This window comes from Miniopterus natalensis, chromosome 1, assembly GCF_054644295.1.
Source record: "Miniopterus natalensis isolate mMinNat1 chromosome 1, mMinNat1.hap1, whole genome shotgun sequence".
NCBI lineage: Eukaryota > Metazoa > Chordata > Mammalia > Chiroptera > Miniopteridae > Miniopterus > Miniopterus natalensis.
The window spans coordinates 38,994,799-39,007,468 of record NC_142081.1 but is presented as its reverse complement, the minus strand read 5'-3'; the positions used below and the strand labels follow the sequence as shown (position 1 = coordinate 39,007,468).

The following is a 12,670-nucleotide window of genomic DNA, read 5'->3' as shown; positions in this document are numbered from 1 at the left end:
AAATTAAACAAAAACAGGGAAATTCTTAATGCAAGTTAAACCACTAAGGAGTTACCAGGACCCACCCATTAAATTAGCAACAACTCCCTTGAAGGCCAGAGTAGGGTACAATAAGTAGATGCATAAATTGCTAATGGTCTTACATAAAGTGTTGCAACCATTTGAAAGTCACTCTTGTGATGTGTCAAGATTCATAACAAATCTCCATATTTTTTGGTCCAGAAATTCCACATCTGGGATAGATCCAAAGAAAATAAGTAGCTCCCCCTTCCAAAAACCAAACATAAAATCCCAAAGGTGTTCAGGTGTTTTTTTTTTTCTTTCAAATGAGAAAACCTAAATGACTAATCAAGGGAGTAATTAAAGTTTTCATATACCCTGTAGATAGAATAGAATATAATAATTAAAATATGGTAATAAAGATTGTAATTGAAAAATGTAATTGTGATGAGGGTAATTTTTAAAAAGTAAGCTTTCAAATTGTACAGTCTGATATAAAAATGACTGGAATGCCATGGCCAGTGTTTCTCAATGGTTTGATTCCCACTCAACTCCATGTACTTGGTATGCTTCGATCCCCAGTCCTAGTTGGGGCGCATGCAGGAGGCAACTAATTGATGTGCCTCTCTCACATTGATATCTCTCCCTCTCCCTCTCCCTCTCCCTCTCCCTCTCCTCTCCCTCTCCCTCTCCCTCTCCCTCTCCCTCTCCCTCTCCCTCTCCCTCTCCCTCTCCCTCTCCCTCTCCCTCTCCCTCTCCCTCTCCCTCTCCCTCTCCCTCTCCCTCTCCCTCTCCCTCTCCCTCTCCCTCTCCCTCTCCCTCTCCCTCTCCCTCTCCCTCTCCCTCTCCCTCTCCCTCTCCCTCTCCCTCTCCCTCTCCCTCTCCCTCTCCCTCTCCCTCTCCCTCTCCCTCTCCCTCTCCCTCTCCCTCTCCCTCTCCCTCTCCCTCTCCCTCTCCCTCTCCCTCTCCCTCTCCCTCTCCCTCTCCCTCTCCCTCTCCCTCTCCCTCTCCCTCTCCCTCTCCCCTCCCCCCTTTTCTCCCCCTCCCTCCCCTCCCCCCAGTCTCTCTAAAAACCAATGGAAAAAGTGTCCTTAGGTAAGGACTAACAACAACAAAAAAGAGCAGATACCTTTTCTTCTTGTGTGAATTAACAATATTAAATAGCAGTTCATAGAAAATACTGTTCCAGTCACATCTTATCTAGGATAATATATCAGCTTATAAGCAACCAGAAATCTCAGTGGCAAAACAACTTCATTCTAGAATCAAAGCAGACTGGAAAGAAAGATGGTGAAACCAAAGGTTAGCTCTTACAAAGTTCTGATTGGAAGTAGTACACTTCAACTCACGTATCATTGAAAAGGACTAATATCATGGCACTGAGGTATAATCTTCCCGTGGGGATGGGCCAATACAGAAGGGTTGCGAATATTTTGAATACGTATGTGCTATGACAGAGTGTCCAGTTCTGGCTGTCACTTCAGGGTGTGACAACCTGGGATTTGTCTAGAGGAAAAGGATTTAGGATGGTGAGTAATTCTGAAATCTCGCCTGGAACATAGTGGAAAGGGTCAGTGGAAGGGGAGGGCACAGTAATGCTATCTAAAATATTTGAAGAATGGCTGTTACTGGATATGCTGTATGACATCAGTGGATGGAAGTTACAGCATTATATATTTTGACTCAGTATAAGAGCACAAAGAGGAAAGGAGACAAAGAAATTGATGGTTGTTTTAAATACTTTACTGCATTTATATTCTTCAAAATAACCCTATTAGGGTTTGTGTGTATGCGTGTGTTTGTTTAAATATGAAGGAAATAGACTCAGAATGAGTGGGTAAGTACCTAAGGTCATATGGCAAATATGTGGCAAAACCAGTTTGGAATCTAGGTCTGTGTGATCTCATCTCTTTCCACAAACTTTGTTGCTCTCTATAGGACTGCAAAGCTTTCTTATAATTAAACTGTTTTCACCAGTCATCTTCTGTCTGACAAGGTAATGGCCACTCTTCCCCATCTCTAAAAGGGTTCAAAGTGCCTGGCTGGTGTGGCTTAGTGGATTGAGCATCATCTTATGCACCAAGAGGTCATTGGTTTAGTTCCCGGTCAGGGAGGCACAAGCAAGGGTCACAGGCTTGATCCCCAGATTGGGTGTGCAGGAGGCAGCCAATCAATGACTCTCATCATTGATGTTCCTATCTCTCTACCCCTCTCCCTTCTTCTCTCTGAAATCAATAAAGATGTTTTTTTAAAAAAATACACATAATATGTATTTAAAGCTAATAGAGCTGATCTTAGCCAGATTAGTTCAGTGGTTAGAGCATCGGTCTGCAGACTGAAGGGTCCCAGGTTCGATTCTGGCCAAGGGCACGTAACTCGTTTGCAGGCTCAGGCGTATGCAAGAATCAACCAGTGAATGCATAAAGAAGTGAAACAACAACTTGATGTTCCACTCTCTCCCTCCTTCCCCCTCTCTAAAGTCAATCAATAAAAAAGGTGTGGGTTTTTAAAAAAAGTTAATAGAACTATTTCTCACAGCAGCATATTGTAGGAAATCCCTGCTCTACACTAACCTGTGCTTGCTTGCCTGCTCTCTTGCTATTTTCTCCCTACCTCCCTTCCCCTCCCTCTCTTCTTTATTCCCTTCCTTTCTTGTAACTCTTCCCATCTTTGAGATAGTGACCACAGGCAGGTTCTGAAGTAAAGTCATCTAAGCATAGGAGAAAATATATATGATATTTATTGGCTAAAACTTCAGTGATATAGTTAGGAGATGATAAAATTAAGTTGCCTTAAACACTAAATGTCAATCTTACCTGTGTAGATCTCAAGGTTGTGTGTGTTTGTTATTTAGCTCAGAAACCATTACTATATCTTCAAATGGATTTATGTTCTATTTTAAGTAAAACTAATATTAACATGGTTTATTTACAAGTGTGCTTTTTAGATGCCAACGTGCATATGATTAGATAATTTTGATTATGTACTTTCTGAGTCTGAATCCTGATTATTTCTTCTGGAATTAGCCAATTTTGTGCCTATTTCTGCTATATTACAACTGCACATTTCTTTCTTTTTAGTGCTGTAGTAGCCTTGTTATTTAAACTCTAGAATACATCCTAGTTAATTAAAGGCATGTGATTGGTTATTTATTTTTGTTGTGTGATGAATTTGAAGGTAATTAAAAGTATAATTTTTTTTTTTCTTCAGCATCAGACAATAGTCAGCGTTTTCGAGAAACCTGTTTTGCATTTGCATTGACACCACAACAAGTGCAGCAAATCAGTAGCTCAATGTAAGTTGTCTTCAAGTGTAACTTGCAGTTTGGTCTTTAAATCCAGTTTAGTCTATAAGTGAATTGGGTATTAATGTCATGCAAATATTCGTTTTAAAAATACTATTATAGTGTTACCTACCCTCAAAACAGTTGTATTTCTGATAATTTGAAAAATTTTCTACAATGCCTTTGAATCAGCTTCCATCTGCATGTTTTAAAAATAATTGTAGTTCTTATTCTGTCTTTTCTAGGGATATTTCTGGGACCAAATGTGACTTCACAGTGCAGGTCCAGTTAAGGTACAGTGTTGACTACAGTATATATATTCAAAGTTTAAAAGTTAATATTTCTTAAAGATTTCTAAAAATTCACCTAACTTTCAGTAAGTGTATTGAAAATACTGGGTTTAGATATTTTGATAAGGGAAAACCTTCTCCTGTTATGAAATGTCCTAATTTTTATCCAGTTTAGATTTTAATATAGCAAGTCATTATATATCTAACCACATTTTTCCATTTTGGTTGCCCTCAGTTGGTTGAGAAGCTCCAGATAATGATATGTTTCAGCATTATAGTGGTCAGCTCTTTAGAAATACCAAGTTTTATGAAAGCAAAGGCCTTTTCTGTATAAGTGGCAAACTGCTGTAGATAAGGAACTTAGGTTAAGCCTACAGTGTCTCATGGGTGAGCAAAAACCAAAATAGTCTGAGGTAGAAAGGTGGAATGAGCCTCAGCTGTATATTGGGAGTAAGGAAGTAATTAAGGACAGATGTCTTAAATAACAAATTAGTAATTTATTTCTTGATCTATATAAGAGTGAATAGAGTGAGAATTTACAAATTATATAGCTGTACTTGGTTTTCCTAAAAGGTTATGTATTTAATTTAGAAGTAAATATTTTTATGAGTTTTTAAAGCAGTATTCTAAATACTTGTGAATGTAATACAAGTAATGTTATTATTCAACATCTTCAGTTCTCAAGGAACAATGGAGTGCCATGATTAGTGAATAGAATTAGGTCTGGGGATGGACTTACAGCATTTTGATGAAAACAACAAAAAAAATGTTTCACAGGCAAATAAAGTTGGGAAATACTGTATATTATATTTCCTTCTTAAAAAGTTATTGTGCATGTTAGCCTAGCTCTGAGAATTTCAATATTAAGGAAACTTTGTTTTTTGATTCAGAATTAGTTAAATTTATTCAACTACAAAACCTTCTGCCCCCACCCCCTCAGAACATGCTTAAACAAATGATTGGAAACATGCAGACAACTACAGGTTGATAGTCAAGATTACTGAAACTCTACCTTGACAGAATTATTTATTTTAAACCTGTTTAAATATGTTTATTCATTGTATGAAATGTCTACTTGATAGTCTTTTTACTTAATTTTGGCCATCTTTTAGATTAGCTACTGAACAAAAATATTAATGAAGTCATCCTTTAATAATGGAAATTAAACTTGTTCCTTATTGTTTAGGTTTTGTTTATCAGAAACCAGTTGTCCACAAGAAGATCATTTCCCACCTAATCTTTGTGTGAAAGTGAACACAAAACCTTGCAGCCTTCCAGTAAGTCCTAAAAGCTATTTTTTAAATGCATTGACAACACAGCTATCAATTTAAATCACCACAGCTGTTGTTAATCATAGTTTTTCATTAAGAAAACATCTTTTATTTTGGATATATGTTCACTGAGTGAAACACTTGTACCAGCTATGTACAATAACAGCTGTGTCATTGGCTGTGGAGACAAAATCTAGGACTTGGAGTTGGGTCTGGTAGCTTTAGTGTACTGAATTTTGGGGAGAAGAAATTGTTTCAACAAAACCTCAGCTGTGTTCATGTACATCTGGAAGCCTGTGATAGAGTAGAAGAATGCTGTGCCTTACACAGAGGGTGAGAGTTTGGGCTGTTATTGATCAACTTCAGATATTCCCTATATACTTGTTCGAGTTCTTTATGAATTCATCCTGATTCTTTAATTTTAGAAGTTTTTAAGATCTGTCACCACAGATCTTATTTTTTCTCACATTTACTATAGTGAGACTATAGGGTTATAGAGAAACACAGAGGCAGCCTTTGTAAATATTTGCGTCTCTACTTTTTAATGGATATATTCTAGTTCATAGTTAATAGGGTTCTTTAAAAATGACAGTTGAAATTATTGTAGAGATAATAAGTAGAAATAAATTGTATTTCATCCTTAGGGTTATCTTCCACCTACTAAAAATGGTGTGGAACCAAAGCGACCCAGCCGACCAATAAATATCACCTCACTTGTCCGATTGTCCACAACAGTACCAAACACCATTGTTGTTTCTTGGACTGCAGAAATTGGAAGAGTAAGTAAATTTTTTTCTACCAAGTTTTTTGTATTACAAGGAAGGAGTTAATTGCCATGGCTGCTTGAGCTTATATATAAATGATATTGCAAAATGATTTGCAAAGGGCCTTATTTTTGTCTCATAATGAATTTTCAACATGTTCCTATTTAAAAAAATGGGAATGTGAAGTATCCAGTGTTTATAACCTGATCCTTTTGCTCAGCAATTCATCATAAATATCTTCCTGTATTATTACATATTCATCTACATGACTTTAAATGGCTATATTATAGTCTAATATGAGTATGCTGTAATTTAGCCGATTCCCAGTTGTTGAACACTTATTTGATTTATTGATCAATTGATTCATTGCTATTTCAAAGAACATTTTGAAGACCATACTAGTAGCTATAGTTTTGCATAGGGACATGATAATTTTCTTAGAGTAAATTCCCAGAAGTGAAATTACTGAGTCAAAGAGCATGAAGAATTTTAAGAAATATTGTGTACATTGACAGATTGCCTTACAAAAAGATGTACAAATTTATTCTCTGACTTTCAGTGTTTATTCACATGCCTTTTGACTCATACCCTGTCAACACTGATTTTATCTTTAAAAATCTTTACCAATTTTAATAGGTAAGTAATGGCACCATATTGCTTTAATTAGTACTTCTTTTATTATTACTGACATTTAACACAGTTTATGTTTCTGATTATTTACATTTTAAAATTATATTCATATCTATTTTTCTATTGATTTTTTAAAATTCTTACTGATTTATGAATTCTTAATATATTAAGACTTAACACTTTCTTCACAAGTTGCAAATATTTGTTTCTAGTTTGTTTGCCTTTTAATTATGTGGTTATTTAATGTGTAGAAGAGTTAAATTATTATGGGGCCAGTTTTTTTCTTTATAGCCTTTGCCCCTAGGCCCCATCAGTGCTTACGTAGTCTATCAGCCTTTCCAAGATTACATAGATATTTGTTTATTTTTCTTCTAGACTTTTGAGAATTCTTGTTTTACCTTTAAATATGTAATCCATCATAAATTTATGTGTGGTGTGAACTAAAAATTTACTTACATTTTTTTAGTTAGACAGTTATTCTAATACCATTAAAAAATGCTGATTCAGAAGCCACCATTATTATATATTTGGCTTTTATTTATCCTGGTTGTGTTTCTGAACTTTTTAAATATTATTTCTTAGTCTAGCATTCTTTTTCTGGAACAATTTCAGAATGTTTTTTATTATTTTAGTTTTAAGCTGTGAGCTCATATCTATTCACTAATTCATTTGAAAATTATTGAATACTTACTGTATGCCATGCACTCTACAAGAAAAAAAGAAATTATTGCTCTTTTGGAGTCTGAGTTCCAGGGGCCAGGTGGTCACAAGTAAAAAATGTGAACTTACCATAAATACTCTAAAGGAGAGGTGTGTGGTGATTTTAGACTCTTTTATTAAAGGGTATTTTGAACTAGACAGAGAGGTCAGACAGGGCTTTTCTGATGAAGTCGTTACTGAGCCAAGAGCTGAGAAAAGGGTAGAAGGAATCAGGCAAAAGGTCCCTGAGTTACTTCCCCAAATCTTATTTGTTGTTGATTTATTTAAAAGGCAGTTATTATTGAATATTTACTTAATACATTCATAAATTCTTTCAGTAGCTTTTTAGTTGGTTTCTTGGTGTTTCTCTGTAGGTAGTTTTTAGTTTGAGATGGATCATTATACAAATAATGACAATCCTAATACGTCATATTTTCTTGTTCTTATTCTATTGTGCTGGCTAGAGCCTTCAAAATAATGTTAAATAACGTGAGTGCTAGTGGACATTTCTTCACTTATTTTTTACGTTAATGAGAATACTACTAGTGTCACAACTTTAAGTATTATAATTTAATTTTTGATAGAACTTAATTATATCAATGATATATTCCTATATTCCTCTTTTACTGGATATCTTTGTGAGAAATGGATTTTGAATTTTATCAAAATCTTATTTGATATCTGTCAAGATTATATTTGTTTCCTTTGCCTAATTAATGTCATTATGTTTTCTGAAATTTTCAAAATATTTACTTATAGTGTACCTTGGGGTTCCCTTTTTTGTTGCCTACCCCTTTTAAAAAATATATATTTTTATTGATTTCAGAGAGAGGAAGAGAAGAAGGGAGAGAGAGATAGAAACTGATTATGAGAGAGAATCATTGATTGGCTGCTCCCTGCACACCCCCTGCTGGGGATCAAGCCCGAAACCCAGGAATCGAACCTTGATCTCCTGGATCATAGATTGATGCTCAAGACTGAACCAAGCCTGCTGGGCTCTTGTCCTCCTTTTTGAAGAAGGTGTTGAAGTTTTTGTCTCTGTGCAAAAAGTGTAGCCTACCAGGGAAGTGTTGTAGTTCACCAGGGTGTTTACAGTGAACTATGAACTAGGCTGAAACTGTGGGTGAGGAGGGAAATGTGGTTGCTGATATATAACACTAGAGGAGAGGGAGATAGCTGTTGAGTCTTCCATACCTCAGAAAGAAGGAGGCACTATCTTCAGTGATTTGAAGGTCTACCAGGTAATGTAAGATCTTTGTGTAGACTCCCATCTACATGTTGGAGACCTTTTTGAAGTAAAACATTGAAATAAAATTATTTGTTTTCAAAGCCCAAAAGATCATTTATTAGGCTGTTTTTCAATCACTAGATTTTTTAAAATTTATCTTTATTGTTGAAAGTATTACAAATGTCCCCGTTTTTTCCCCATTCCTGTTCTTCCTCCCTCCCCCCAGTCCTTCACCACACCATTATCTGTGTCCATGGTTTATGCACATATGCATATAAGTTCTTAGGTTAATCTCTCCCCACCTACCCACACACCTCTGTCTTCCCTCTGAGATTCATCAGTTTGTCCATGCTTCTGTGCTTCTGGGTCTATTTTGCTCATTGGTTTATTTTGTTCATTAGATTCCATGTATGAAGTAAGGTCATGTGATACTTTTCTTTATCTGATTGGCTTATTATGCTAAGCATAATACTCTCCAGGTCCCACCATGCTGTCTCAAAGGGTAAGGGATCCTTTGTTTTTACAGCTGCATAGTATTCCATGGTGTGATTTCAATCTTATAAAACTTGTAGAAACTTGTTTTGTTTCCTAACATGTGATCTGTCTTTGAGAGTGTCCCACCTGCACTTGAGAATGCATATTCTGCAGCTTTTGGGTGAAATGTTCTGTGAATGTCAATTAAATCCATCTGATCTAGTGTATCATATAGAATCACTGTTTCCTTGTTGATTTTTGTCTGGAAAATCTATCCAGTAAATTCAGTGGGGTGTTCAAGTCTCCCCTACTGTGACTGTATTGCTGTCGATCTCTCCTTTAAAGTCCCCCAGAAGTTGTTTGTTTTGTTTTTCCCAGCCTGTCTGAGTCTTGTTCTGAGATGGGTCTTTTGTAAACAGCATATATTTGAGTCTTGTTTTCTTATCCATTCAGCTCCTTATTGTCCTTTGATTGGACCATTTAATCCATTTATATTTCAGGTCATTATTGATGGGTACTTATCTATTGCCATTTTATTTCTTTACGCCTATGTTTCTCATTCTCACTAGTTCAACTTCTTATTATAGCAGTTCGTTTAAGATTGCTTGCAATGCTGGTTTGGTGGCGATAAACTCCTTTAGCGTTTTTTTGTCTGGGAAGCTCTTTATTTCACCATCCATTTTGAATGATAGTCTTGCTGGATAGAGTAGTCTTGGTTTCAGATCCTTGCTTTTCATTACCTTGAATACTTCATGCCGTTCCCTTCTGTCCTGTAGAGTTTCTGATGAGAAATCATTGACAGCCTTATGAGAGCTCCTTTGTAGGTAACAGATTGCTTTTCTCTTGCTTCCTTTAACATTCTCTCTTTGTCTTCTATTTTTGACATTTTAATTATGATGTGTCTGGGCATGGGCTTCTTTGGGTTCTTCTTGCTTGGGACTCTCTGTGCCTCCTCAACTTGTGTGACTTTTTCCTTGACCAGGTAAGGGAAGTTTTCTGCTTTTATTTCTTCAAACAGATTCTCTAACCCTTGCTTACTTTCTACCTTTTCTGGCACTCCTATGATGTTAATATTGTTACATTTCATGTTGTCCCACAGTTCCCTTAAACTGTCCTGTTTTTTAATTGTTTTTTCTTTTTGGTTCTCTGATTGAGTGATTTTTTTTTCTACCCTGTCTTCTAATTTGCTGATTCGATCCTCAGCTTCTCTTAATCTGCTGTTTATTCCTTCCAGTGTATTTTTTATTTCTACTATGTCCTTAATTTCCTTCATAGTTTCCATATCTTTTCTCATGCTGTTGAGCATCCATCCTTACGATCAGTGTTCTGAACTCTATATCTGATAGATTGCTTATCTCCGTTTCATTTAGCTCTTCTTCTGGATAATTTTGTTCTTTCATTTGCGGCTTGTTTTTTTGTCTATCCATTTTACCTGCCTGTTTGGATTTGTTTCTATGGAATAGGTAGATCTAGGACTCCCAGTCTTTTGGATGGTCTCTGGTGCAGGCCAGTGTCAGACGCTGTTTGTGACTGGCCGTGTGTACCCTGTTTGAAATTTTCCGCACTCCACAGCTTGTGGTTTCCTCTGTTGAGGCTGGATGTGTTTGGAAAGGATGAAGATGTGCACCAAAGTCTACTTTTCCAAGCCCTGAATCCAGAAGAAAATCAGGCAAAGACTCAAAGTACCCTGGGCTGTTATTTAGTCTCTTAAGGAGCCTCAGGCTGTAGAAACTGCACAGGGTGGGGTGAGAGGTTTTCCAGCAGGATGGGGCAGTTGCTTTCCCCCCAGGCAAAAGCTACTTGGAAGGTAAATCTGTCTGCAGTATGGGGGAATGACCTAGCACAGGAATCCTGATGACTGCCCTCTGAACTCTATTCCCCCAGCCAGCACCCCTGTAATCTCCTCACATAGCTCTAGTCCACTCTGCCCTCCTCCATTGGAGCCCAAGGTGAGTAGCTACACATGAAACTTCGAGGTTGGCTCTTTAAGTGCCTCCATTTCCAGTGGGTCTCTCCCTGGCAGACAGAAACCCCGCTGCTTTTCACAGCAGATATTATGTGGGCACCTTTCTCAGTTCTGGTGCTCTGAGCTGGGAAGCCCAGCCTGGGGTTAAGCCCAGCCCCAGAGTTCTCCCCACAGCTGAGATATCCCTCCAGACCTTTAGCTGCTGCCTGTGGGAGCCTAGCCAGCCTTCTCTCGCCTTTGTACGTACTACCATTCTCTCTGGGGTCTCCACTTTAGGTCCTTGGTTATGGGGGTGTTCTCCAGCTCTTCAGTTGCAGTTGATTATTCAGGACAGTTTTTCTATATTTTAGTTGTAATTCCAGTGTGGTCCCATGAGAGTGGCATTGTAGCTTTCACTCAGTCTTCTGCCATCTTTGCCATCTGGATCACTAGTTTTAATTCAACTTATAAAGAAACTATATTGTAACTTCTTATCCGACCTCAGGTAGTCACTGCTTTTAGCATTTACTAAGTGCTTATTGTAGAGAAGTTATTTATATACTGGTATAAAGAGCAATTAATGGAGTGATTGTATCTTAATAATTATGGAGAAAATGTCCCTTTGAACTTGATAGTTTTGAAGACTTTTGAAAAAAACATTAGTATAATGCAATATATATCATTAGTTGGAGTTAGGTAGTACTCTAAAGAGCTAGTTGGGACAATATAATATCATCTACCTAGAAGAGATACTATACCATTGTTAAGTTTTGGGAGTTTAACTTCTGAATTTTTTTCATATGGTACAAGATTTAATTCCGTATTATCAATACAAGTGGCATTTGTTAATAACCTGATGTTCTTTTTGCTGTTGTTGCTGCTTTTTTAAAAATTTTATTTGGTTACATGTTTCAACTAGAGTGAGCATACCTTTTCATTGAACTTTTAGTTGTGGTTTCTACTTGATTTTTCTTTAAAATGTTATATAAAGCCCTGGGATGTTCCTAGTCCTGAAGATTGAAGCTGTCAGTACATAATTTTACACTGGTTTTTTGTTTTTGTATTTTTAAATTTATCTTCATTGATTTCAGAGAGAGGAAGGAAGAGGGAGAGAGAGAAAGAGAGAGAGACATCAATGATGAGAGTCATCATTGGTCGGCTACCTCCTGCACACCCCCAGCTGGGGATCAAGCCTGCAACCTGGGCATGTGCCCTGACTAGGAATCGAATGGTGATCTTCTGGATCCTAGGTGGATGCTCAACCACTGAGCCACGCCCAGTGGACAATTTTACAGTGTTAATTAGCATTTCTCCAGTTTCTGTTATACTTGAAACGTTAATTAAAAATAAAGGTCAATAAGGTTTTGTTTTCCTAAAATAAGCTTTTTAGTTAATATTAGATTGGTATGTTGTAGGCTTAAAATTTGGCAGATTTTAAGGTTACTTGTTCCTCATTGTTAAATTTATTAATGAGAGTGAATTAGCTTTGACACTTCATCTTTCCCCCCAGAATATGTGTAATGTGAACATGGATAGGTTTCTGAACTCTTAATTATTGCCAAAAGAGGGGAAAGCATTTTTAAACCTCTGGAAGTTGAAACACACTTTGGGCTAGGTTAAGAGAGTCCAAGCAAACAGGGTGTGTGAAAACAAGAACTGTGGAGAACTACACTGGCCTTGTCCATTAAGTTTATTCTCCTGACCACCTTGCTCTTTCTAGTGCCAGCTTTATCACCAAGCAGATGCACGAGCATGAGCAGGTTATCTTTTTGTGCCTCCATTTCATCAGCCCTTCACTTAGAAAAATACTTGTCCTACTGACTTCTTATAGGCTTTCTGCTAGGTTGAAATGAAGTAGATAGTATATGTTAAGTGCTTTCTAACTGTATGTAAGTGTAGGATAGAAGTAACTTTTTTCTTTTGCTTCTTCCTAAATCTCTTGATTTTCCGCTTGATTCCAAAACCAAATGGGAAGTGGGCCTCCTCATTTAGATCTCTCTTACCCTTTGTAAGCCTCAGCCCTTTTTTCTTCCTCTTGCCTAGTCATGTACCCTTCACTCTGCCTTGGCTTGTTGATTAACTATTT

General features: G+C 37.0%; 1 protein-coding gene across 1 annotated transcript in view; it reads left to right on the top strand.

Annotated features, from left to right (window-relative positions):
* PIAS1 (protein inhibitor of activated STAT 1) overlaps positions 1 to 12,670 on the top strand; it is a 108,983-nt gene that overhangs the window by 61,715 nt on the left and 34,598 nt on the right. Inside the window, exons 3-6 of the mRNA XM_087820692.1 lie at positions 3,211 to 3,295; positions 3,529 to 3,576; positions 4,760 to 4,850; positions 5,489 to 5,623. Coding sequence (XP_087676818.1) covers positions 3,211 to 3,295; positions 3,529 to 3,576; positions 4,760 to 4,850; positions 5,489 to 5,623 — 359 coding nt within the window. The remainder of the gene's footprint in view (positions 1 to 3,210; positions 3,296 to 3,528; positions 3,577 to 4,759; positions 4,851 to 5,488; positions 5,624 to 12,670) is intronic.